Consider the following 27,609-nt stretch of genomic DNA (forward strand, 5'->3'; position numbering starts at 1 on the left):
CATACATTGCTGGTGGGAATGTAATATGTTTCAGTCACTGTGGAAAACCGTTTGGCAGTTCCTCAGAGTTAAACATAGAATTACCCTATGACTCAGCAATTCCACTCCTAGGTATACCCCAAAGAGCTGAAAATATGTACTCAAACACATACACATATACATGTTCACAGTAGCACTATTCACAAGAACCAAAAGGAAGAAAGTCAGATGTCTATCAACAAATGAATAGACGAACAAAGCTGTGGTATATCCATATAATGGCAAATATTATTCAGCCATAAAATGGATGAGCCTTGAAAACATTACACCAGGTGAAATAAACCAGACACAAAAGATCATATATGATATTTCATTTATAGATGAACTATCCAGAACAGGTACATTCATAGAAATAGAACACAGATTGGTGATAACCAGGGACTGAAGGGGGTGTGGGACGGGGTGCAGCCGCCTAAAAGGTCCAAGATTTCCTTTTGAGGCGGTGAAAATGGTTTGGACCTAGATAGAGGTGATGGTTGCACAACATTGTGGGTATATTAAATGCACTTCACTTTAAAATGGTTAATTTTTTGTTATGTGAATCTCACCTCAACAAGAAAGAAAACCAACCAACCAACCAGCCTGTGGAAGGAAAAGGAAAAGGGTCAACCAAAGGGACCTGCGTGGGAGACAGACCGCCTGGGCCCGAGCAGCCAGCAGAGGGCGCTGTGGCACTCTTACCGAGCCGGGAAAGGGAGACCACCGGGACTGAGAGCCCATCACATGCCTCGCATTTTGCTCTTGAGTCTCAACCCAGAAGGATCAGTACCTACCCTCCCCTATTTGGGAAATCTGAAGCTAGTAGGGGCTTGAAACGCCAGGTTCATTAACTGAGGGTTTAAGTGTCCAGCCCAAGGTCAGCAGCTGGTACGTGCCAGATGGAAGGCCAAGACTGTGGGTCTCTTTCCACAGAGCTGAAGACTGGACGTCTGGACTCCACCTCCCACCTCCCTGGACACCCATTCTTCTCACAAAATCTCTTACCGTCTGTCGCTTCAAAATTCAGCTCACGACTTTCCCTCCACCCATCTCACCCCCAACCCCCAGAAGTCTTCCCCTAACAGCCTCGTCACCTCATCCTTTCCCCTCAGCGCCCGCACTGCCATGGCCGGGTTCTTCCATGAGCAGCGCTTGGGGCTCTTCATGTGTCGATGCTACAAGTCTGTCTGTCCCGTCTCCCCTAGGCCCTTCTGAAGCTCTCCTTTTGGGAACTGCCTCCTTTGGGAGGGTGTGGAAACCAGGAGCGTATTGTACTCACTTGTTCCTCTCGCTGCCCAGCTGTCTTGGATGATGCAGTCCCTATCCCACTGTGTGGTCCCTCAGCATTCCTGGGCCTGCCATGGTGGTTGGATGAGATGGGAGGTTTTGCTTGGGCCAGAGAGGAGAGGAATTCAGGGAAGCTGGGCCAGGAGGAAGACTGGGGTAAGATGAGGGGAGTCAGAATTTTCTATTAGGGTGTGAACCTGTTCTATTACAGGGGGAACCTCCAAATCTGACTGCTCTTAAACTTGGTTCCTCCCAAACTGTGACCCAGACATGAACCACAGAACCAAGAAAACCTTTCATTTGGATTTGGAAATCCCCAGGCTTGAAGACGTCCCCCGTCAGCCTCTTGGAGAATAAATTGTGGTTCTTCCCGGATTTCTGACTTAGCACTATGGCTCTCCCCAATCTCTCCCTCGCCCACAAAATTTCCAGTGTCCTCAGGGCCTCAGGATTGGTCTTGGTGGAAAAATCTCTGGAAAGCTTAAGTCCGGACAAGAATCCTATTTCCACAGGGATGTGGTGGTAGAGTGAGCGTGGGAATAAAATCCAAGGAAATGGCTCTGACCAGGGGCCTCGGAGCTGCCGGCTCATCCTGGGAGCGCAGCCTGGATGCCTCAAGGCCTCCAAAGCAAGAGGGTCTGAGTTGGAAGGAGCATGGTGGCGAGGTCGCCAGGCAGGAAGTGCTGGGCAGAAGGGACTAGGAAGATGGGGTTGGGCCAGAGGGGCGAGAAGGGAAGATGGTCAGAGGGGGCGGGGCCAGAGAAGGCCTGGGATGGGGGCTGGGCAGAGGGGCTGAGGTGAGGGAGCTGGGCCAGAAGGGAAGCTGGGGCCAGGAGGGTGGACTGAGGAACAAAGAAGGAAGATGATGGGGCTCCGGGGTGGGCGGGGGGCAGGCAAAGGGGATGGCAGCCCACCTGCCAGGCCCTAAGCCCCTCGATAATGGCCCCAGAGCAGAGGGAACTAAAGCCTGGTTCCTGCTGGCATAGATTAGACAGTGATATGGATAAACAGTTGAAAGCCAAGAAAGCTTTCTGAAACGGACCAAATCAAACTTGCTGAAACGTCCCCTCCCTTCCACTTCCCTCTTGCTCAGCCCTCTGCGGCCAAGACCGGGTTTCCTTCGGCCAGAGAGACCCCAGCTCTCAGACATGCTGACCAGAGACACGGGAGAAGCAGTTGTCTCTGGGCCCCTTCCCGGGGCACCTGCAGGGACTAAGAGGACCCACCATCCAGGGTAGGGTGAGCGCACAGCCCAGGTGGTGTGGAGGTCTGGCTGTGCTGAAGCGGGCGATCGTCACCATGCCCCATTGAGTGCTGCTCAGTGCAAGGCCTAATGGGTTCAAGGCGGGGTAGGAATGGAGCACAGGCCCCTCTGAGGATTCTGGCACGAGACCCCCCGGGTTGCAGTGTGTGCACACATCTTCCGGCATCTATGGCATGTATAAGCACTGACATTCTCTTATGTGTGTGAGAACCCGGGGGTCAGTAGAGTTTGGTCCTTTGAGGCCACTAAGTCCAACAACTCACCCCAGGCACAACCTCTTCTCTTCAACAACCCTGTCTTTCAAGGCCTCTGGAGATGGAGAAATCCCTACTTCCTTTGTTCCTTCAAAAGAGGAACACCCAGGGCTTCCCTGGTGGCGCAGTGGTTGAGAGTCCGCCTGCCGATGCAGGGGACACAGGTTCGTGCCCCGGTCCGGGAGGATCCCACATGCCGCGGAGCGGCTGGGCCCGTGGGCCGTGGCTGCTGAGCCTGCGCGTCCGGGGCCTGTGCTCCGCAACGGGAGAGGCCACAACAGTGAGAGGCCCGCGTACCGCCAAAAAAAAAAAAAAAAAAAAAGAGCCAGTATGGATTCAATGACCCCAGAGCTTAAAAAACAGCTCAAATTCTCGGACTCCACCCTGGACTGATTGGTTGAGAAACACTGGAGCCTGGGAATCTGTTTCTTTAAAAGTCCCCCCATGTGATCCTGATGGCTCTCTAGGTGTGGGAACTTCTGAGCTGTAACATTTCAAACCAATTTTAAAATCGGTTGCCAAATTGAACACTGGAAGCTGAGGCTTTCTGAGGCACCACGTGGCTGGACTTGACCACAAGACTTCCACCATCCTGGGGGCTTTGTGGCCTCCTCAGTAGCCACACCTTAAGAGTGCACGTGAAGAAGCAAGGCCACCCTGGCAGGAGGCCACTCTGACTGCGCTAGGGGTGTCCCCAGCCCTGCCCAGAAGATTGGAGGATCAGACTTCTAGACCAGGCTTCTCCCTTAGCTGGAAGAGAGTTCAGAATGTCAGATTAGGAACCAGAAGGCTTCCTTGGCAGGCTGGTTGATAGTTGGCCTCAGGCCAGATGAAACTATTGGGATAATTAGAAATCCTGGCACTTCTGTTTAGAATAAGGTGGGAGAGATGCAGCAGTTCATGAGGAAAAGACTTGGGGCTCCTCACTGCCTGGGGGCTGGGATGAGTCAGGAGTGTGGAGTGGCTGCCAAGGACGGAGGTGGGAAAGCCAGCTGTGTTCATGGAAACCCACGAAAACCCACAGAAACCCGGGGACCAGGGTTGGGGAAGGCCCCACATGCCACGGAGCTGCTGGGCCCGTGAGCCATGGCCGCTGAGCCTGCGCGTCCGGAGCCTGTGCTCCGCAACGGGAGAGGCCACAACGGTGAGAGGCCCGCGTACAGCAAAAAAAAAAAAATAAATAAAAAAAAAAACAAGAAATAGCCATGGCAAATGTTACTTGGAGTTATTAGGGCCAAAAGAAACCTAAATATACCTAAGCTAATAAAAATACAGGGTTCTTCTAAAAAAAAAAAAAGATAACCAACAAGGACCTACTGTAAAGAACTCAATATTCTGTAATGACCTATATAGGAAACGAATCTGAAAAAGAATGAATATAGGTATATGTATAACTGAATCCCTATGTTGTACACCTAAAACTAACACAACATTGTAAATCAACTATACTCCGATAAAATTTTTTAATAAAAACATTTAAAAAGTGGCACCTACAAACTCAGTCATCAAGAGAATATTTTCATGCCATATATTTTTAAATCAAATTAGTTAAATTGATGCAGAAAAATCCATGATGAACAAAAGATCAACATTTTAAATAAAGACAGGATCAGTAATGGGGCCAAGCCATGTCTGAGGACGAGGTAAAAGGAAAGATAAGTCACAGAAATGATGCAGAAAGACAGAGAGTTCAGAGAATGTATTACCTTGCTCCCTCTGCACCAGGCTGCAGGCTGGCGCTGGTCCGTCTCCCACCCCCACTGGTACAGCCCCTGTCCAGCACCCCTCCTGCAGAGGCATCACAGCTCTTGCTGCTTTGGGGACCCACCCTCCCTGCCATGCCAGCTCAGGCTCACGTGTAGAGGTCTTAGCTGCTCCCTGCTGCAGCTTTTCCTAACGTCTTCTCTTCCTTCACCCTGCCCACGCCTGGCCCTCCTGTGTATACTGTCCCTGCATTAAACGGAAAGAAAGAAAGAAAGAGAGAGAGAGAGAGAGAGAGAGGGAGAGAGAGGAAGGAAGGAAGGGAGGGAGGGAGGGGAGGAAGAGAAGAAATGATGCAGGAAAAATATTAAAATTCTAAAAACATCCTTAGAGAGAGAAGCTATTACATCCATGACACAAGAACAATAGGAAACTATTTTTTTAAGAAATGATCAGAAAAGAATAAGCAGCTCTTGGAAATGAAAAATATGATAGTAGAAAAAAATCGGTAACATTAAGAAAATAAGGTTGAGAAAATCTCCCAGAAAGGGGATCAACAACAACAATTACAAGCAAACTAACAAATAGACAACAAAAAATGCAAAGGGATAGAAACAGAAGAGAGAAGAAAGTTTGGGGATCAATCCCCGAGATGGACATCTAATTGAGGGGTCTGGTAGAAAGAAGAGAGTACGTAGAGAAAAGATGATCAAAGCAATAAAACAAGAAGACTTTCCAGAACTGGTGAATATAAGTCTCTGGGCTGAAATAGTCCATCAAGTGTCCAGCGCAGTGAGAGAGAAAGAGCCAAAACAGGCACTTTCAGAATGCTGGGGTTAAGGGAACACCCCTGAAAGCTTCCAGAGGCGGGGAAAGCAGGCATCTACAAAGATCGGGCATAAGCACATCAGACCTCTCAACGGTGACATCAGAACCAGAAGACCATGTAAGATGCCTGCAACTTGTGAAGGAAAATTATTTTTAATATAGAATTCTATAGTCAGCCAAACCATCAATCAAGTGTGAGGGTACAATAAAGGCATTTTCAGATGTGCAAGTTCTCCTCTTCTGTAACCTTTCTCAGAAAGCTAAACAAACAAGGGAATGAAGCGGGAAAGAAAAGACACAGGGTCAAGAGAACAGGGTGCCTAGCAAGGGGAGAGATAAGGGAGTTCTAGGATGAAGGAGAGGGAGGTCCCAGGATGGCTGTGGGCAGGCAGGAGAGCACCCGGCCAGGTGGGAGAAGGGTGACGAACGCTGAGAGGTTTCCAAAAAAACCCCAAAAAACCAAAAACTGACAGGTTTGACCACACCAAAAATTATATTTAAGATCAATGGATGTTTAAGAATATATAGCAGTGAACTTCCCTGGTGGCTCAGTGGTTAAGAATCCGCCTGCCAACGCAGGGGACACAGGTTCAAGCCCTGGTCCAGGAAGATCCCACCTGCCGAGGAGCAGCTAAGCCCGTGCTCCACAACTACTGAGCCTGCGCCCTAGAGCCCACAAGCCACAACTACTGAGCCCACGAGCCACAACTACTGAAGCTCGCACGCCTAGAGCCTGTGCTTCGCAACAAGAGAAGCCACTGCAAAGAGAAGCCCGCACACCACAACGAAGAGTAGCCCCCGCTCACCGCAACTAGATAAAGCCCGCACGCAGCAACAGAGACCCAATGCAGCCAAAAATTAATTAATTAATTAAGAAAAAAAAAAGAATATATAGCCATGGTAAGTACAGAAAACTAAGAAAGTAGGTGGGGATTGGGGGCAGGAAAAGCAAAAATCATGCAAGAAAGTAAACAATGATATTACCCTGACTGGATTAGTGGTGAACAATATTTACCTGATTATGATAAAAAGCAGAGCATACAGATTTAACAGTTATATTGAGAGCGTTAAACCACACTTGGGGGAGTATATAATAGGCATATAAAAGGCACTCTTCATCTACACAACAGGCAACCAACAGATAATGTCTAAATGGATTTATCGACAGGTAGCAGTGTAAGCAAATTACTTAGAAATACGGAGATGACCGCCAGGAGAAGGTGCCCAAAGTGCCACCTTCTGAGAGAGGGGTGGGCAGGTCCGGAGGAGAGGGGTGGACTGATGTGTTTTGTTTTCTGATTTTAGCACTATTTGGCCTTTTTGACTGCATGCGCTTCTTGGATTTAAAAAATTAGTTACTAAACATAAAATAAAGAAATGCCAAGAAGCCCATCCTCTTGTTGCTTCTCTTTTCATAGTTTTTCTGCATCCTGAGAATCCACCCTCTTCACCGGCAGCCATGGGCACCTCCACACACAGCCATGGGCACACTCACACTCACACGTTCTCACACACACACACACACACACACACACTCATCTCAGACACAGTAGCTCATGGTGACAGACACGCAGGCAAATGTACATAATACACAATAACCCTCAGACACACACATGATTACAGATTCTCCCACAGACACAGAGGCCCCCACGAGCCTCCCAGGTAGCCAGCTGGGGAGCAGGGCCAGCTCTACAAGGGGCCAGTTCCTCCCTGCATTGCCACCCTCAGAACTGCCCCAGGCAGAGGAGGTTTTCTCCTGCAGCATCACCCTAATTGCTTCCTCCACTCAGAGTGCCCTCCCCTGAGGCTGAGAAGCCAGAGCCTCTGTACCATTAACCCTTTGGAGCCACATGGTCTGTAGATGGTGCAGAAATGAGGTCGGGGTGGGGCCAGAGCTGGCAGCCGGATGTGACTAATAATGCCACCTTCATTCAGCTTCTAGTGGAGGCCCTAAGAAGTGGAAGAGTCCAGTGTCAGGAACCCTGTGGACATGCTGTGCATCCTTGAGCAAGTCACTTCACCTCTCTGGGTCCACAAGGAGGTAGGCAAGCCTATGAAGCTCTGAGATGCTAAGATCTTATGACCCAGGCTTGACCCCGCTTCCATCCCCTCTCCCGGGAGCCCTCTCTCCACACCGACGTCCAGGGCCAACCCCAAAGGATACACCTGTGTGTCTGACAAGTGTACATGGGGCACCTGGGGGCCCCCCCACTGCCAATTCCCTCCCCCTCCATGTCCCTCCAGCACTTACCACCACCCTGGTCCCGTTATCCGGCAGTGTGTCAATGGCCAGCGTGCCCCCACCCAGGTCCTGGCTCAGCTGAGTCCTGTCCGGCTCCGACACCTGGCCAGGGATCTCTCGGGCTCTCCGATTCCAGCCCTGCATGGTGGTCCCCTGCACGGCCCCTCCAGAGCCTCGGCCTGCATCCTGACCTGGGAGAAGGGGACAGAAAGCTGAGTCCTGACAGTCAGAGTGAAGGCCCTGGAGGGGGACCAGCCCGCTTACTCTGCAGAAGCCCTGATTCCCATGCCGTCATTGACTCTGGGGACACTGACTATCAGGGCAGGAGATACCCAACACGCACTGAGCTCCATGCCACACACTTTGCACAGGAAACACTTTTAGCCCTCACTCCAGCCCTCCACCGTAGATATGATGCTTTCCATTTTGCAGACAGGAATCAGCAGCTCACAGAGGTTAAAGAAGGTCATACAGCAGGTAGGGATGGAGATAAGTTTCCCTTATCTGCCCCCAAAAGGGTGATTATTCTCAACCTCACTGGAATCGTCTGGGGAGTTTTAAAAATTCCTGCTGTCTGGGTTCCACCCCAGAGATTCTGATATAATTGGTCTGCGGTGTGGCCTGTGCATGAGGATCCTTAAATGACCCCCCGGGGAGCTTTTGAGAAGACCTGGACCTTACACGGCAGACAAGGGTGAGAACAATTGCTCTGGAACATTCCAAACCAGTTCCCTATTTCTCTACCAGAAATGGCACATAATCTCACCTTCCTGGGGACTCCAGGGACTAGAAGCCAGAGAGCCGAGTTCTTTTAGTTCAGGGCTTCTCATCCTTGGTACTACTGACATTTTGGACTGGATAATTCTTTGTTGTGGAGGACCTTCCTATGCATTGCAGGATTTTTTAGCAGCATCCCTGGCCTCTACCCTCTAGAGGCCAGTAGCACCTCCTCCCACATTGTGACAGTTGAAGTTGTCTCCATAGTGGGGACCACTGTTTAGTCTCATCACTACCTTCAAACACCTTGGGCAAGTCACTTTCCCCATGAAACAAGGAGCTTAGACACCATCAATGATGGCAGATAGGTTTCATCTCAAAAGCCATCTCCAACCGATTAGTGACAGCCAGGAGCACTCTAATTGTGAAGAATTCTGAGGTTCCATTTGTGTTTAGCAGGAAAGGTTCTCATGATCAATTAGCAATGTCTGCTGCGGGCACAGGATTGGAGAGTGGCTGCACACAGGCCATCTAGCAGCCGTTCCTCGACTTGATGCTCTCTCTAGTTCCCTCTAGGTCATTAAATTTATTCCAAATGACACAGAAACCATGCTTTTCCACTTCAGAAAGATTTATGCCCCCAAAGATGTGTCTTATACGGTCTCTCCAATTGCCACACCTACTATGGGCGTGTATATGGGACACAGACCACCAGATGGGTGGAGGTGACATTCCCTGTGATCTCCATCAGTTTCAGGCCTGCACTGTGTCAGATGCCCTTCTCCACCTCGACCTGCCCCACCCCCTCCCCAGAGCTCCTGGGTGTAGTCCTCTCTCCTAGAACATCTGCTAGTGGTCTAACTGTGCCTGTCCCCCTGGTAGACTTGAGTTACCACAGGACCCTCCCACCTTCCGAGAATGTGTATTCTCGGTGCCTCGCAAACGGTAGGTGCTCAATCACTGCATAATTGAGGACACTATACTGGAGGTAACTTGGGAGCCATCAAGAACAGAGGTTGAGAAAAGGCCTGCCCAGGACCAGGCCTGGGACTGGGGCCAGGACCCTGCTGTGGGGCTCTGGTTTGTCATTAGACATTTTATCCAATTAAGTCATTCTTGGCTGCTGGCGCTTGCTGGATCCTTGCCGGCCCCCTCTCACTCCCCTGCCCCTAATAGCAACCAGATGCTCTGGAAAAGATGGAGAGAGGGTGGTCTCCAGACCCCTTCCCCAAGATGTCCACTGGCTGAGATGGACCTGAGCCCAGTGCTGGGAAGGCAGCCCGCCTGTGGCCCAGACCCCCAGCCAGGGCTGTCTTGCCGCTCTCGGGTGGGGCAGCTGTGCTGGGCTGGTCTGCCCAGCTCCCTGGGTCCTCCTGCAAGCAGCCCTCAGGCCTGGGCAGGAAGCAGAACAGGACAGGAGCATGTGCACAGCAGGTAGAGGAGCTCAGCTGGCCCAGAAAGGGATGCTGGGGATCTGCAGGCATCCCAGTCCTGCAACCAAGAGAGGAGGGAGCCTGGATGGTGGGGGCCTGAGGCCTGGGGAGAGGGCAGGGAGAGGGGCCTAGCCAGAGCTGGGGCCAGGGAGGGCACAGCTGCCACCACAGTCTGTGTGACCTTGGACCCATCAGTTTACCTCTCTAAGCCTCAGTTTCCTCATCACGAACCTGGGGATGACAATCATGCCTATGGCACAGGCCACCATGAGCATCAAGGAAGAAACATAAATGAGGTTTTTTAAATAGGGAGGGGCTTCCCTGGTGGCGCAGTGGTTGAGAATCCGCCTGCCAATGCAGGGGACACGGGTTTGGGCTCTGGTCTGGGAAGATCTCACATGCTGCGAGGCAACTAAGCCCGTGAGCCACATCTACTGAGCCTGTGCTCTAGAGCCCACGAGCCACAACTACCAAGCCCGCGTGCCACAACTACTGAAGCCCATGCGCCTAGAGCTCATGCTCCGCCACAAGAGAAGACACCACACATGGACCACGGGGAAGAATAGCCCCCGCTCACCTCAACTAGAGAAAGCCCGCATGCAGCAACGAAGACCCAATGCAGCCAAAAATAAATAAATTAATTAATTCTTCAAAAAAAGTTAATGAGGGCTTCCCTGGTGGCACAGTGGTTGAGATTCCGCCTGCCGATGCAGGGGACACGGATTCGTGCCCCGGTCCGGGAAGATCCCACGTGCCGCGGAGCGGCTGGGCCCGTGAGCCATGGCCGCTGAGCCTGCGCTCCGCAACGGGAGAGGCCACAACAGTGAGAGGCCCGGGTACCGCAAAAAAAAAAAAAAAAAAAAAGTTAATGATATAAACAGGGATGCTGAGGGTCAGGACCAGAGGCAAAGTGTCCAGGAAGGAGACGGGGGCGAGGGGCAGAGGGAGGTTCCCGAGGACCTTGCCTTGCGCTGTCCTAACCCTGAATCTTGCCGTCCCAACCCCTGACACCCTGCCCCCTCCCAGTTGGCTAGGATGGGACATCACCCCTTCCGCTTGCAGAAGGAGCCAACACGGCTGGTTGCTCACGTGTGTGTGTTGGGGCCCACATGCACACACACACTTGCCTGAAGGCCTGGGCCCTCCTCCTGCAGGCTCACACACAGGTTACACACCTATCCAACCCTCAGCCACCCCCTGCTCTGCCTTCTGCCTTGCACTGGAGAGCTCCCTCTTCCCAGCAAGAAGCTTCCAGAGCATACGCTAGTCCTGTATTCACCCATTCCACCACCCGTGGCCCTAAGTGGCATACAGTCTAGGGGGATGTCACAATAGTGACAGTAATGATAAAAATAACAGCTGACTTTAGAGGATGGTCACTCTGTGCTGGCACTGTTCCAAGGGCTTTAAACCCACTAACTCATTTAACCGCCAAAGTCACCCCATGAGAGAGGTGCTAGCTTTTACAAATTGGGAAACTGAGGCACGAGGACATTAAGGAATCTCCCCGGGTCACACAACTAGTCCAGGACAGGATTTGCACTCAGGCACAGAAAAAGTGCAGGCTCTGCTCAGACCACAGAAAGTACAGGAGGTGACCGGCAATGCCAGGTTGTGTCCTAAGGTGCAGGGGCAGCCCCAGGGCAGAATGCACCGGGTGCCATTGGGTCCGAACCTGGGAGCTTCTCTGGCAGACTGTAGCCCCTGGAATGCAGGGGGACGGCCCAGTGGTAGTGCCCCAACCCTCTTCTGGTGCCCCTGCCCTGCTTCAGGGCAAAAAGCAACAGGCTGACTTCACGAGGTCTGGTCACGCAGTCCCAGCGCCTGGGCCAAGCCACTTTCATCCCACGCATCACACATCCAGCCTCATGGCCACCACTCAGTCCTGGCCACCGTCACCTCTTTCCTGGTGGCAACTTCAGCCCCCACCCTTAATGCCCTTGGGCCAGTCTCCCACACGCCTGCCAGAGCATCCTGTCCAGAGGACAAACTTCATTCCATCTCTCCCATGCTCCCCTCTCGCCATGACCCTTCGGCTGAAAGCCCAGCTCCTCCACTCAGCACTTGAGCCCCTTCATGACGGGATCCCTGCTGGCTTCTCCAGCCTCCCATCTTCCTAAAGCCCTTCGCAGCACGCAGCCCTACTCTCTCTGGCCACGAGGCTTCACACATGCAACGTTCTCATCCTAGATCACTCTGCTCCATAAATAAATCTTTCTCCTGATGAGCTCTTGCTCATCCTTCAAGTCTCATGAGATGTCACTTCTTCCCAGTGCCTCCTCTCACATTTCTGCCCCTCACCCCAAATGCTACATGCACCGTCCCAGCCCTGATCCTGACATGTTGCTGGTACCTGTGCCACCACAGGCTCTAGGTGCCTGACATAGAGCAGATGCTCATCAAGCACACATGGATGATGGAAGGAAGGAAGGGAGGGAGGGAGGGAGGGAGGGGGGAAGGGAGGAAGGGAGGGAGGAAGGGAGGGAGGGAGAGGGGAAGGGAGGAAGGGAGGGAGGGAGGGAGGAAGGAAGAGGGGAAGGGAGGAAGGGAAGAAGGGAGGGAGGGAGGAAGGAAGAGGGGAAGGGAGGAAGGGAAGAAGGGAGGGAGGAAGGGAGGGAGGGAGGGAGGGAGGGAGGAAGGAAGAGGGGAAGGGAGGAAGGGAGGGAGGGAGGGAGGAAGGAAGAGGGGAAGGGAGGAAGGGAAGAAGGGAGGGAGGGAGGAAGGAAGAGGGGAAGGGAGGAAGGGAAGAAGGGAGGGAGGAAGGGAGGGAGGGAGGGAGGGAGGGAGGAAGGAAGAGGGGAAGGGAGGAAGGGAAGAAGGGAGGGAGGGAGGAAGGAAGAGGGGAAGGGAGGAAGGGAGGGAGGGAGGGAGGGAGGAAGGAAGAGGGGAAGGGAGGAAGGGAAGAAGGGAGGGAGGAAGGGAGGGAGGGAGGGAGGGAGGAAGGAAGAGGGGAAGGGAGGAAGGGAAGAAGGGAGGGAGGAAGGGAGGGAGGGAGGGAGGAAGGAAGAGGGGAAGGGAGGAAGGGAAGAAGGGAGGGAGGAAGGGAGGGAGGGAGGGAGGGAGGAAGGAAGAGGGGAAGGGAGGAAGGGAAGAAGGGAGGGAGGAAGGGAGGGAGGGAGGGAGGAAGGAAGGGAGGAAGGGAAGAAGGGAGGGAGGAAGGGAGGGAGGGAGGGAGGAAGGAAGAGGGGAAGGGAGGAAGGGAAGAAGGGAGGGAGGAAGGGAGGGAGGGAGGGAGGGAGGAAGGAAGAGGGGAAGGGAGGGAGGGAGGGAGGAAGGAAGAGGGGAAGGGAGGAAGGGAAGAAGGGAGGGAGGGAGGAAGGAAGAGGGGAAGGGAGGAAGGGAAGAAGGGAGGGAGGAAGGGAGGGAGGGAGGGAGGGAGGGAGGAAGGAAGAGGGGAAGGGAGGAAGGGAAGAAGGGAGGGAGGGAGGAAGGAAGAGGGGAAGGGAGGAAGGGAAGAAGGGAGGGAGGGAGGAAGGAAGAGGGGAAGGGAGGAAGGGAAGAAGGGAGGGAGGAAGGGAGGGAGGGAGGGAGGGAGGGAGGAAGGAAGAGGGGAAGGGAGGAAGGGAGGGAGGGAGGGAGGAAGGAAGAGGGGAAGGGAGGAAGGGAAGAAGGGAGGGAGGGAGGAAGGAAGAGGGGAAGGGAGGAAGGGAAGAAGGGAGGGAGGAAGGGAGGGAGGGAGGGAGGGAGGGAGGAAGGAAGAGGGGAAGGGAGGAAGGGAAGAAGGGAGGGAGGGAGGAAGGAAGAGGGGAAGGGAGGAAGGGAAGAAGGGAGGGAGGAAGGGAGGGAGGGAGGGAGGAAGGGAGGGAGGGAGAGGGGAAGGGAGGAAGGGAGGGAGGGAGGGAGGAAGGAAGAGGGGAAGGGAGGAAGGGAAGAAGGGAGGGAGGGAGGAAGGAAGAGGGGAAGGGAGGAAGGGAAGAAGGGAGGGAGGAAGGGAGGGAGGGAGGGAGGGAGGGAGGAAGGAAGAGGGGAAGGGAGGAAGGGAAGAAGGGAGGGAGGGAGGAAGGAAGAGGGGAAGGGAGGAAGGGAGGGAGGGAGGGAGAGAGGAAGGAAGAGGGGAAGGGAGGAAGGGAAGAAGGGAGGGAGGAAGGGAGGGAGGGAGGGAGGGAGGAAGGAAGAGGGGAAGGGAGGAAGGGAAGAAGGGAGGGAGGAAGGGAGGGAGGGAGGGAGGGAGGAAGGAAGAGGGGAAGGGAGGAAGGGAAGAAGGGAGGGAGGAAGGGAGGGAGGGAGGCATCCTTAAATGTCCTGAGTACCTGCAACCCACAGGGTTGAAAAGACTCTTCCCTTGTGGCACAGCCCCACCAGAAACCCTCCCTGCAGTATCACAGCAATAAAAGCACGGGTTCGGAATCAGACAAGCTTGAGACTGAACTTTGAATCTATCGCTTACTGACTATGACTCTGGACAAAGTGCATAATCTCTCTGAGCCTCAGTTTCCTCATCTGGAAAATGGAAATGATAAAACCTACATCGGGCGAGTCATTTTGAGCCTTAAATAAAATAATGTGCACAAAGCACCCAGCAGAGTCCTCCGGCCTTTCCTGGGTTTCACATGAGGACCAACTTTCTGAGGGGCCCGGGGAAGGCTCCAGACCCTGAGCTGAAATCCTGCCCCTCAGTTACAAAGCCCCCAACCGCACCCTCTCCCCTCCTGCTGGCAGGCAGAAACCCACTGAGGACCCTGATCTGGGGAGAGAGAGGGAGGTATGAGTAGGGGGGCAGGGCGGGATGGCCAGCAGCTCCGAAGAAAAGAGGGGAGGAGAGGAGGAAAGAAGAGTTGGCCTCTCTTTCTCTCAAAGGGACAGACTGGGGTCTGTGACGCCCTCTGATTCATTCACTCACTCAGTACATGTTTATTGAGACCCTACTGTGTGCCAGGCACCATGCTGGGTGCTGGGGCAACAACAGGGAACAGGCAGACACAACCCCCGCGCCCATGAAGATTCTAGTCGGGAAAGACACACACAAAATGAGTAATTCAGCAAATGAGACAACGTGAGGTAGTGAGAAGGGCTGTGAAGGAATCAGAAGGACGAGAGGGCTGGGGATTGTGGCTACTCTGGACAGAGCCCTCAGGGTGAGCCTCTCTGAGAGGCGGCCCTTGAGCTGATGGAGACCTGGACGAAGAGAAGCCCAGTACCTGCAGATCCCAGGGCACAGCAGCCTGAGGGTTTTGGGGGATGGCCGCAGGCAGAGGGAGAGCAGGGGTGGAGGCGGGGAGGGGCTGTTCCACGGCCGCTGTGAGAAATCTGGATTTCAGTCTCGCTCTGCTTGGAGGTCCCTGGGGAGCAAGGAGGAGGCTGGAAGCAGAGTCATAGCTTCAGGGGGCCCTAGAGGCAATCTGGTCCAAACCTCATTTTATGGATGGGGAAACCAAGGGTCAGAGAAAGGAGGAAGTTGCCAGGGTCACCAGGGGTCGGTGCTGGCCCTGGTCTCCTGACAGCCAGGAAGTCACGTCCAGCTGCCTTTTCCTTCTCTGTCTGCTGTAGGTACTTCCGGTTCCCCCTGGATCAGACCCTGAGTGCCACCACCCCCACGCTCCCCCTGTGCACCCCAGTATCTTCCTGTCTGTCCATCTGTCTGTCTATCAGCCTCTGCTGGTCTCGCCCACCACCTGACTATATCTTTCGGTCACTCATCTTTCTCCTGCTCCCATTTTAATGATAGACGAAGTTTCAAGGCTCCACTAAACAAGCCAATTCATCAGGCGGGAGGGGAGATCTCAGCTCCCTCCTGAGCCCACCCCCACCGCAGCGCGGAAGACTTGGAGCCTTGGGGCTGGACGGCAGCACCCCTCAGGTCCAGCTCCCAGCTGCCCTTTCACCGTCACCAGGGCCCCACCACCCATCGGAGCAACCCTCCCCCAGAATGTCCCACCCCACATCTGTTCTCCCCAGAAGACATCCCTCTGCCTCCACACAGGGCCCCCCTCAAATCCAGCCTTCCCTTGTGAAAAAAGCACAGCACTGGGAGTAACAGCTGCCCCCGCTGGCTTCTTAGAGCTTCATTAGGTCTAACCAGTCTCTCCTGCTGCAGAGAAAGTCCGTTTCTCCTGGCTGAATCTCTGTCAAAGCCGAGGAGACAGGGTGTCCTCTACTGAGAGATGTGATTCAAGTCTCTGTGTGCCCCCTCTTTTTGACCTCCCAGGGTATCTACTCTTCCAACCCAGCTCTGAAGAGGCAGCCCTCAGCCAGGCCTGGGTCTGACCCCCATGGCCCAGCACACCCTTGTTTCCTCCCAGTGCCCCCTTCCCCAGCCCTCTCCATGGTTCTCCCAACTCAGTCAGGTTCAGAGCCGTCTCTCATCCACCCAGTCACATCCTAAGTTGAGAAGATCCCACCAGGTTGGGTTTGCAGAGAACCTCAAAAATTGACCTGTCCCACCCATTCCTTTTTATATGGAGATCTAAAAAATTGTTTTCAATTACCCCATACACATCCTAACAAATGTGAAAAGGAAAGACAAACATTAAAAAAGAAGAAAGATCTCTCATAATCCCACCACCAAGAGTTAAAAATTTTGCCCACAGCCTCACTTTATAAGGGAGGAAATAGGCCCAGAGAAGGAAAGTAACTTGCTCAAGGTCACACAGCAAGTGAAATGCTGGGACTAGAAACCAAGTCTCTGGCCACTCTCTGCGTGGTCTCTGAAAACTGGTGGTTCTTCACCAGCAGCCTCTTGCCATATCAGCCTCCACTGTTCTCTGCCCACACCCTCCTTCTCAACAGGGACCCAGGCCTGTCTCAGCTACATTCAGGGATCATTAATGTCGAGCACACTGTCACTGACGCTTTGCCTGATGACAGCGCACCCCTGAGACACAGCAGCCCGACTACAGCATCCCGCTCGCCAAACCCTCCACCTGCTCCATCCATCTGGGGGACATGTATGCCGGTGAGGCATGGAGCACTATCTTCCCAATTCTCTCTGTCAAGAGGCTTGACTGCAATTACCCACCTCCCCAACCCCAGAGAAGTTCTATGTACATGAGGAGGAAAGAGGAGAATGTAAAATTACTTGTTGAAAAACGGTTTTCCTTTTATAACAGGAGGGACTCAAGGTAGATCTCAGAAAGGACTTCCACATGAGAGCAATGATTGTAGAGAACTGCTGTGCGGAAGAGGAGTGTGCAAGATAGGACCCCTCCACCCCCCAATCCAGAGCCAGAGAAGCTAAAGGCCAAGGACCACCAGGGCAGAGCAGAGCAGGAGTGACGGGAGGACCCTGGAGGCTGGGGGTGGGGGAGCAGCAAGCTGCTTCTTTCTGGGCCCTGCTCTCCAAGTACCAAACGGAGAGAGGAAGCCGTTAGGCCCCTACTGCCCTTGTTGGAGGAAGGATGCTGGGTCTCCTCCATCCTCCTGGCTGCTCCCACCCAGCCCGCAGCCTGGGTCAGCTTGGGAGTGGGGGCAGGGAAAAGAAAAAGGAGGCAAAACTGGGACCGGAGGCACCCCAGACTCCGCATCTCATCAGAATTCAGCCTCATCCGGTGTGACCAGGGGTCCCTATGTCTCGCCCACTGCCCCCTTTGGGGCCAGAGCCCACTGCCTTATAGATCCCCCTCTACTAGGGTCCCTCCAGTGTCCTTCCAGGAGGGAAGGAGAGATCGGGGCATCAGTGTCTGACCCTTCCTCCCTCACTCATACACCCTGTGTGTTTAGAAAAGTGGGGTTCCTGTCCACCTGCCACAGTCCACAGGGCGCCCGGCCTCCCGCAGACACGACCCCCGGCGCCCCAAACATCGTCAGCCTGCCGGTACCTGCCCATGCCCACGCCCGCCTACCTGCCCCCCGACCCCCGCCCCGATCCACCCCAGCCAACTCCGGCCAGTCCTACCTGCTCCGGGCTGGGGGCTCAGCCCCCGGGCAGCCTCCCTGAGCACCAGCACGAGGAGCCAGAGCTCGGCCCGCATGGTGGGGGCCAGGGCCCGCCCCCGGTCCGCAGCTGCCCCGGCCGGGCTCTGGCGGCGCGGTCCCCCGGGCTGGCAGACGGAGGGGTGGGCGGCGGAGCGGCGGCGGAGCGCGGGGCTGGCGAGCGGCGAGAGCGGCGAGCGGGGCGAGAGAGGCGGAGCGCCAGCGGGCGGCGAGCGAGCAGCGCGGCCTCCCGGAGCAGGGACCGGGGAGGGGGCGGGGCGGGGGGCGCGGCGCCGTCAGAGCTCGTCCCGAGGCTTCCCCAGCCCTCCCAGCCCTGCCCGAGCGCTCCCCGAGAGCTCCCGCGGCCGCTCCCAAGGCGGGGGGAGGGGGGGCAGCGGACGCAGGACGGGGACAGGGCGGGGGACCCTCGGGCTGGAAGAGCCTCCGAAGAGCATCAGCTACCCCCACACCGCACCTTAGCTCCTGCCTCCCTTCCCCTCCTGACTCCCCGGGGGGAAGCGGTGGAGAAAAGGCTCGAGAGGCCAGACCTCTTCCTCGGACCATGAGCTCCTACCACCCACACCCCCGACCCAGCTCCACCAGGCTTCCCGACTTTCTGGGCTGTTCCACGGAGTTGTGTGGGTTTCTGCTGCTCACCCCCACCCCAGAATCTCCCCTTGCAGCAGAGGCCTGAATTCCACGCCCTCCCGTGGCTCCTCTCCACTTTATCCCACCCCCATCCCCCATTGCCAGCAGACAATTGTCTTGTCCCCATTGTCTTGCCCCCCAGCCCAGCAGACATGGAGGTGGAGGGGGCCTGGCTCACCCCTACTTTGAAATAACCTGGACCCCTTCCCACCCCCAGAAGGTAACCGAGGCCACCCTCCTCTCCGGGGACCCCAGGCCTCCTCAGGTCCCGACCCAGTCAACCTTCAAAGCCAGTCCCAGAGCAAGGAAACGTCTCACCCCAACTGCCACCACCTTATAGCAGGCTCTGGGGATAGATCCCCCCCACCTTTTTCCTACCACAACAGAATAAAATACCTGCAATTTAGGATATTTAATAGACGGCAGGGAATCAGGTCAGGACACGGAGGTGCCTCTTCCCTCCCCGACCTACTTCGTACGACAGCAAGAAACTCGAGCGCTGGATGGAGGGAGATAGAGGGGCGAGGGGGGCGCCCTGTCATATACGGGGCTGGGGTCCTAAAGACTCTCTAATCTTTCAGAATCCCAGTTCCTCCTTCCTCAGGACCCAGGGTCCCAGAAGCGACCTCCTCCAGTCCTAAGCCCTGTATTCAATTACAATGGGACAAGACAAGGCCCATCTGTAAGTTCTTCTTGTTGTCTCATTTAAATTGCTATTTTGCCGACTCTCAGGATCAAAAAGACTGCTGCTTCCAGCTGTAGCTTCTTGCTGCCCTCTAGTGGGCACATGACGAGCCGCAACGCGCCTGTTCTGCGGCTTTCCTCACTTTTCCGGTCCTGGCCTGGAGCTGCCCGCGACCTCCTACTCCAGCCGGGCAGGTTCACAAGTCTTTGCCCCCACCTTCCGAGAGGTCAAAGTGAGAGGTCCCAGGACGAAATTCCAGCTCCGGCACGGATTTCTTTGTGCATTCTCCCGTCCGGGATGCCCCGCGGTCTGTTTTAAAAGGTCTCTTAATAAGAACTCAGGCTGAAACAGCAACTTGGAAATAATTAGAAGCAAACGACCTGTAATTTTTTTTTAATGTAAGCTTCTAGAACTTGAGTGTACATCGGAATCACCTGGAGGGCTTATTAAAACACAGATTTCTGGGGCCACCCAGAAATAGAGATAGGGACGAGAATCCGCGTTTCTAACACGTTCCCAGGTGGTGGTGCTGTTCTCGGTACCACATTTTGAGAGCTGCTGCTCTAGAATTCCTGTATTTTGTACTCTCGCCGCTCCTCATCTGCCCAAAATAGAGGTGGCGAAGGAAACGTCAACACAAAATTGTGGAAGAAAAAAAAAGCTAGGAAAAGTGTTGCTGGAGAATCAGAGTCCGGTGCCTTTAAAATGGAACTGAGGGGGCACCCGGATTTGAACCGGGGACCTCTTGATCTGCAGTCAAATGCTCTACCACTGAGCTATACCCCCTCTGCTGGCAACATCACGCCGATGACTTATTAGTGCTTCCTGGCGCAGGCGCTGTGCTGGGCGCAAGAACAGAGGTGAGGTCCAATGTTTCCAAGAGATGGAGGGAAAATGAATCTCAAGAGATGACTCATCTGGCTGCAGGGTTTGTTTCCTGAAGCTCTGAACTAATGAATTCTAATGATGTAAGAAACTTGCAGTTTGGGAATGTGGGAGGGGAAGTCCCTAGAGATTCCTCACTTCAGGGGCCTTCCTTTGGGCCTGGGTCCCCGTTTCCTGCCCTGCTAGAGCTCCCTTAGCGTTTCTCTTGGCGCCCACTTCTCCATCCTACGCGCTCTCGTAGACTCCTCTCGGCCTTCCTTCCCTAGCCCGAGCCCGGCCCTTAGAGACTCATCTTCTCTTGTTCCTAACAGCAATTGGGGTCCCCGGGCAGGTCCACCTGCGGGTGCTCCCGCCTCCGCCCTACCGTTACGAGAGTGAGCCTTTGTACAGCCCACCAACAGACTGAGGACGTGATCTTGTAGGGCCGGGGACTCCACCCACGCCCGACTGCAAAACGGGTCAGCAGTCCTGGAGGATCCTTCCCCTCGCGTTTGTAAGTGAACTTCGATGTGTGCATTGCAAGACCACGAAAACGCGAAAAGTCTTGCACAGAGAGGGGGCACCCGGATTTGAACCGGGGACCTCTTGATCTGCAGTCAAATGCTCTACCACTGAGCTATACCCCCATTCTTGTGCTGTCTTCCAGTGAGAATGAGTTTCCATAGAATAAGGGGATGATATTACCTTTGAACTATTGTGTTTCTCTTTGAAAATAATCTGATGGAAGAAACATAGAATCTGAACGGCGATGTTTAGAATTCCTGAGTTCTTTCTCCACAATCACGCCTTATGGAAACCACAAGGTTAAAAAATTCCTGAGCCCTCTGTATGTGTGTCCAGCCTCTCACAGAGATGTCACTACCTGACTTGGGAAGGGAAGAGACCCACTGACCTCAGGACCATCCCAGGTCTTCTAGGGTAATAGCACTGCCCCCTGTACACAGATGGGTAGCCTGGGTTTCCATCCTGTTTCCAGCTCTGCTTTGATAGGACCCCTGGGCTTTTCCAACCCCGAAGGGCCCCTCCTCCCCTCCTCCATGAGTTTAGCATCAAACCACTCTCTCCCCTAGGCCCAGGCAGAGCCCAGAGCTCTGAGTCCTGGCAAGTGCAGTGTCAGTCACCTGGCAGAGGGCTGTACAGCCCAGGACCAAAGAGCCAGTCCCCTAGCCAGATGGACCCTTGAGGCAGCCCCCCTCCATTTCCAAGGTGGATTTCCCCTGTCTGAGAGCTTTGTCTGAAAACCAAAAGCCAGTCTGAGGCACAAGCAGAAGAAGCAGGCAGAAATAAGAGGTGAGCAGTTTTCAATGACATTTATTACACCTTCATAAAGTTCCTACTACAGTGTGAAAAAAATCACTAAGAAAAGACAAGAAAAGCAGATGCTCTAGGAATCTGAGATATCTGGGAGGAGTAGGATTCACACTGGAAGGACACTGGGAGTGAAGGTGTGGCTTAAAGCTCAAAAGCTGTGGTCAGAGGGAGTGGGAGGGTGAGGGAGGAGTGGAAGTCCCTGCAGTGTGAGGGACTGTCCCTGGCCAGGAGGTCCTGTCCTCTGTGCCTCCCCTCCCAGCTTTCGGCCCTGCCCTCCTTCTCCTGAGCCGACCCCTTCACCTTTCTGGAATCTCCTCTGATCAGAGGGTAGGGGACAAAGATGGCTAAGGGGCCAGAAAGCTGGAGTGGGGGTGAGGGGGGTTAGGATTAGGGTTCTAGGAAATAAAGAAAAATTCCAGGGTTTCTTACTCGGTCCTCCATGTTTCCTACAGAGAGGTTCCCCAGCACATCCAACAGCTTCCCTGGTGTCTCCAAGAAGGATACCTGCTCCCATGGGGTGAAGAGCAGCTTTTACTGTTGTCCCGTCTGCAGCAGTTCAGGGTGCTCAGTCCAGCTCCTCAGTGGGGGTTGGGTGGATTGTGGCAATCTCACTGTCCATGGCTGCCCCTGGTCCCACCAGAGAATCACAGAAAAATAACAAATAGTCACCTGGGTTTTCCACCCACATAGTCCATGCAAAACCCTCAAAGTTTCTGGTTGGCCTCAGGCTGACATCAGTTGACAGTGGCCCAAGACTGCATCCCCTGAAGCCCGGCAGGCAGCCTACAGGGACAGAAGAACAGGGCAGGGATCAACATATCCCATGAGGGTGATGGCCTTCCCAGCCCCCAGCCCCTGCTGACTGATGGAGCGACCAAATTTATACCCAGTTTTGTGTTCAGTTAACAAATATAAACGGACTGTGTACCTACCATGTATCAGGTACTGTGCTAGGGGTTACTGGTGAAAAAATAGATGTGCCCTCTAGGGCTTACAGTCTAGCAGAGGAGATAGCTATTAAACAAATGATCAAACAATTCTGTAACTACGTACTGTGATAAAGGTTAGAAAGGAGATGTACAGAGGCCTCTGGATGTCTGGGAGTCAGGGAGGGCTCCTTTGAGGAAGAGGCCTGGAGACCCACCTGAGCAATGTCTTTGGGCAAGGCTCCAGTGCCCCCCTCCCACCCGCTCCATCACTGGGTCAGTACCAGGGTGGCTTCAAAGGCCTGGGAAGAGGCTCCATAAGCCAGTTCTTCCATTATACTGTGAGCAAGCCCAGAGAAGGAGGAGAGCTTGGCCATGTCTGTATCACTTGGCACAGTGCCTGGCACATGGGGGTTACTTAGGAAATGCCGACTGAACTGAACCAACTGTGGTTTGGGGGAGGGGGTCCTCCTGACCCAGGAGTTGGCAAGGACACTGCCAGAAATGTGTGGTTCCTTGGGCTGGCCTGCCTAAAGTCTCCCCTTCTTCAACTGGGCATCCAGGCCCCCAGCCTGCTGTGACTCCACTTGAGAGGGAAGAGGAAAGGGAGCTCTCCAGGCCTGATTCGAGGTCCTTTCTGTAGGGCCATGACCTAGCTCCCTCACATCCTTCAGGTGTTTAAGCAGCTACCTTCTCAGCAGCCCCTCCCTGGACACCTTATCTAAAACTGCAACATTCCCCACAACAGACATCCAACTTCCCTTTCCTACAGATTTTTCCCCTTTACGCTTATCACTTTTTAACTTACTGTACATTTTTCTTATTTTTATTGTTTATTGTCTGTTTCCCACTCCCCCACACACCCCACCCCCACTGGAAAATAAGCTCCACAAGGGCAGGGATTTTTGTCTGTTTTGTTCACTGCTGTTTCTCAGGTGCCTAGAACAGTGCTTGGCACAAAGTACAGTCATTTCTCCATATCCATGGGGGATTGGTTCCAGGATCCTCGCAGACACCAAAATTCTCGGATACTCAAGTCCCTTATATAAAGTGGCATATATTTGCATATAACCTAGGCATATCCTCCTATATACTATAAATCAACTCTAGATTACTCATAATACCTAATATAATGTAAATGCTATGTAAATAGTTGTAAATACAATATAAGTGCTATGTAAATCATTGCTGGAACACGGCAGATTCAAATTTTGCTTCTTGGAAATTTCTGGCATTTTCTTTTTCGAATATTTTCAATCTGCAGTTGGTTGAATCTGAGGATGTGGAACCCATGGATATGGAGGATGGACTGTAGGTGCCCAGTGAATGTTAAATGAATGATATCATTTATTCTCTATAGGAACTCTGGGAGGGAATAGGTATAATCACCCTCCTCTTTACAGATAAGGAAACTCAAGGCCAAAAGGACTCAGAGATTCCTGCCTGGAAGGCTTGTCCCCCAGGTCTTCCCATGGCTGTCTCTCCATTCAGGTCTCAGCTCAGAAGTCACCTCGTAGTAGAGATGGTCCCTGACGACCAGAGCTAAAGCAAACCCATCCCTGTTATTCAATTTCACTTTCTTCAAGCACTTCTCAGTGCCTAAAATATTTGTGTTTAGGTGGAGTGTCACCTCCCTCCCCACTAGAACAAACCCCTAGAGAGCAGGGACCCTGTCTTGCTCACCGCTTACCCACGGCATCTTAACCATGGGTAGATGCTCAGCTGTCTTGACCCAGGAGCTAACTGTGAGCCAGATTCTGACAAGAGAGACACAGGAGAAGGTTCTGATGGTCAGCACCACTGGTTAGGCCAAGCCCTGGAGGTCCAGGTGGGACAGCCATTAACCTTTCCCCAGTGAGGGCACAGCAGCCTTGTATGTGCCACGTGCCACGGGTGGTCTTTCATGGCACTCAGGGTGAGGAACTGGGAGATCTCCACGGTGGTCATGGAGTCCTTCATGTCCTGCTTATTGGCAAAGATCAGGACGGAAGCATCTCATAGAGCCTGTGGACAGAGGAACCCAGCCCCAGTCAGCCTGCCAGGATCCAGCCCCCCTTCCCACTGCCCCATGAGTCCTCCCTACCTCCCCTGCTTTCCCAGGTCGGGTGGGGATGGAGGTCCTGCCCAACACTAACAACCACATCCAGTGACACCGACAGCTCCTGGAATGCCTCTCAGCCAGCTCATAGTATCCTTACAACGATCTCAGGAGGTAGGAATTGGATGATCCTCTCCGTTTATACTTGGGGAAACTGAGGATTAGAGAGGTGACGTAACTTGTCTGGGGTCCCACAATGAGTGAGAAGTGGGGTCAGAACCTGAACTTGCAACTCTGGCTTCTGTGATCAGTTGTGCTGAGGATGTTCTTGCCCTTCATCTGGGATAATCTCGCCCTGCCCAAGCTGCTGGGATAGAGGTTCTCAGAGACTGGGGCATTAGGAATAACGCTCAGAGAGGCTAAGTGAGTAGACTGAGGTCACAGAGCTGGTACACCGGCTCCTCTCCCAACTGCAGCGGTCTTACCTCATGGGCCAGCATCTTATACAGCTCCTACACAGTGGCCAGCAGTTGATCCCGGTCCGTGCTGTCAATCACAAGGATGATGAACTGGCCAGCAAAGGCGAGTTGTGAGTGACGGGCTTTCTCTTCAATGAACGTGTCTCCTTGCTCCCTGTACTCTGCCCTGATGTGAGTCCCACAGAAAACAAACTGTGCATTCTCAAGACCTCACTGCCCTAGTCCCATTTGAATTTCCTTTTCTATCCAGACCCAGGGCGGACTGAGCACAATTTCTGATTGTGTACCAGAGGTTATACCAAGCACTGGGCCTTCATGACTCCATTTAGGCCTCATCACAACCCTGTGGAACTGGAACTGTTACTATGTCCATTTACAGACTACGAGACTGAGGGTCAGGGCGGTGATGTATCTTGCCCTTGGCCACACAGCCTATGAGTAGCAGTACTGGAGCTTGAAATCAGCTCTCACTCCAGGAATGAAACCACTGGATTCTGCTGCTGCCAGAATGAGAAAGTAAGGCCCCCAGAGACAAAGGGCCTACCCCACCCAAGGCATCCAACAGAAAGCTGCCAGCAAGCAGACAAAGCTGCCAGGAAGTATTCAAAAATTTTAACGGGCTTTGTGCTGCATTAAATATTTGACACATCTGAATTAGCTCTTGTTTTATTATTTAATTTTCACAACCCAGGGAGGTCATTATTATGGTCTCTGTCTCACAATGGGGGAACCAAGGCTCAGAGAGGTTAAGTGACTGGCTAATATCAAGCCCAGGCACCCTCCTCACCTCAGCATTGGAGTAGTATGTGTTCCAAGCGGAGCGCAGAGCCTCCTCTCCTCCTATGTGCCACATGAAGAAGTGGGTCTTTTGCAAAACAATCTTCTCCACGTTGCTACGGATGGTGGGACATGTACGGACCACCTCATTCGTCAGGCTGGGGAGGCAGGAGAGGGTACCAAGTGCTCAGCCCAGTCCATTCCCAGCTCTGGCCCCCACCATAAGTCAGGCTGAATCTAACTTAGAACAATTCAGCCCAGGTTGACGGAGCCTCTGCTGGGCATGAGGGAATACAGACAGGAGTGAGACCAAGTCCGACCTGGCTTGGACCCCAGAGAGGGGAGACTTATTAGAGCAGTCTTCCCAAACTTTAATATGCAGCTGAATCACCTGGGAGTCTTGCTAAAGTGCAGATTGTGATCCAGTGGGTCTGGGCTAGGGCCCAGCATTTTGCATTTCTAACAAGCTTCCAGAGGATGCCAACACTGCCGGTCTGTGGACCACACTTTGAGTAGCAAAGGATCGGAAAAAGGAGACAGACATAAGTGAGGGCCATCAGAAAGGGGCTTTGTTTAAAGTGACTTAGAAAACACACACGTTTTTATATGTAGGAAATGCCTCTGAAAAATCTGGGAAGTGAAACTGGGAGTTAGGGGTGAGAGGGCAACTTACTTTTCACTATATATGCTTGTATTGTTTGAATTTCCCTTTTCTTCTAATTAAAGAAATATATATATATATGACTTTTTCAGGGGAAAATTTTCCTAAGTAAATAGGTTCCAAACAGGAGAGATGCCATCCAGAGTAAATATCGGGAAAAGCTCCGATGGATAATTACTCAGCACTTGTGCCAGACTCTGCTAGACCAGGAGCTACAGAGACCAGGCGGACCCAAAGCTGGCCCTACCTTCTGGGTTTGATGAAGGGGGAGAAAATGCAGACACAAGACTGGGGTGCAGGAGTTAGAAGGAGAGACCTGACGCTAGGGGGAGCGAAGAGCACGGAGACCATCGGGCAGGTTCGGACCGCTTCAAGCCCGCAACCGGGTTTGGCAGGGGCCGGGGGTAGACGGAGGGGAGCAGTGGGGTTGCTCATACCGAGCAGGATTCGAAGGCCTGGCCGAGAAGTCATTGAACTGAGCGGCCATTATACCAGGAAGGTCACACCAGGTTCCGCCAGTCAAGCCTCCTGGCTACAGGGTAACGCGAGAACGCAGGAAGGGCTCCGGTGATTGGTCCAAATGCTTGTCAGTCTGGTGGGAAGGCCCAGCCCCGCCCCCCATCCGAGAGTCGCTTACAACTGGTAGAGAAGGGAGGTCTTTCCTGCATTGTCCAGTCCCACGATGATAACCTTGTGTTCTGGAGGCATCCGGGGGAAGGGCAGGGTCAGGGCCAAACCCGATGACCAAGGGACTGTGTGCTCCACCAGGCCTCCCAGGAAGGAGACAAGTGTTCCCAGCAGGCTGGGGGGCCAGTCCCCACCTTACTACTTCTGCTCCCCCGCCCCCTTCCCCCACAAAAAACCAACAGGGCAGGTTTCTTTCCCACCGGGCCGAGACACCTGCGCCACTCCTGAACAGTGGAAATGGGAGCTGAGCCCCACATTCCCCGCTCCACATTTCCAGAAAAGCGATTGTGCCAAAGGTCGGGGGCGCTCAGGTCTTGCCAAGAGAAGGGGTCTGAGGAAAGGGCCGAGCGAGCGTGAAGTCACAATCGCAGGAAACCGGCGACAGCGTTGAGCCGGAGGAAGGAGGCTCGCCCAACCCTGCGCCCCTGGGCGCACCGAAGCGCACGACTGCCGAGGAGTGGGCGGGGAGGGGGCAGGGGAGTCTGCGGAGCAGGCGGGGAGGCCCCACTCAGGACCCTCCGAGCCCGAGGTCCCCCATCACATCCTCCCAGACGACCCCAGATCGGGGGAATGGGGGGACAGGTGGGAGCCGTATCAAACCGGTCGCTTGGATGCCCTGTGCGCCCCTTACCCTGTTTCCCGAAGATGCTCATCAACTTGCTGATCAGTTGTCCCATGGCACGTCCCGGGTCAGACAGGGATAGGACTCGGGGGCCTTCGGGTGCCCGGGTCGAGTCCCGGCGCTTGGAGCCCCCCCCCACACACACCCCCGGAGGGCCGGGCAAGCTTTACCTAAGGGGTTGCGGACGTCCCATGAGTCCGTCCCCTAAAGGGCTTGGGAATCCCCTGGGACGCTGGCCCCTCGAGGGCGCTATGAACCTCACAATGACAATGAGCTACGTGTCCAGAGCCCTGGAGGT

General features: G+C 53.9%; 2 protein-coding genes across 2 annotated transcripts in view; both read right to left on the reverse strand.

Moving 5' to 3' along the window:
* PLXDC1 (plexin domain containing 1) overlaps positions 1–17,651 on the reverse strand; it is a gene marked incomplete at both ends in the record, with an annotated part of 60,818 nt that extends 43,167 nt beyond the window's left edge. The window contains 2 exons of the mRNA XM_082604142.1: positions 7,604–7,785; positions 17,576–17,651. Coding sequence (XP_082460268.1) covers positions 7,604–7,785; positions 17,576–17,651 — 258 coding nt within the window. The remainder of the gene's footprint in view (positions 1–7,603; positions 7,786–17,575) is intronic.
* Positions 17,652–21,855: 4,204 nt separating this feature from the next.
* Positions 21,856–27,366, reverse strand: ARL5C (ARF like GTPase 5C; the record flags this gene model as incomplete). The annotated part of the gene is given in 9 exon segments (XM_082604226.1): positions 21,856–21,904; positions 23,893–23,930; positions 23,932–24,042; positions 24,046–24,051; positions 24,571–24,597; positions 24,601–24,654; positions 25,352–25,499; positions 26,640–26,700; positions 27,321–27,366. Coding segments are annotated over 9 exon segments (540 nt in total).
* Between the last annotated feature and the right edge of the window lie 243 nt (positions 27,367–27,609).

Source organism: Mesoplodon mirus, assembly GCF_964341445.2.
Source record: "Mesoplodon mirus genome assembly, chromosome: 18".
Taxonomy (NCBI): domain Eukaryota; kingdom Metazoa; phylum Chordata; class Mammalia; order Artiodactyla; family Ziphiidae; genus Mesoplodon; species Mesoplodon mirus.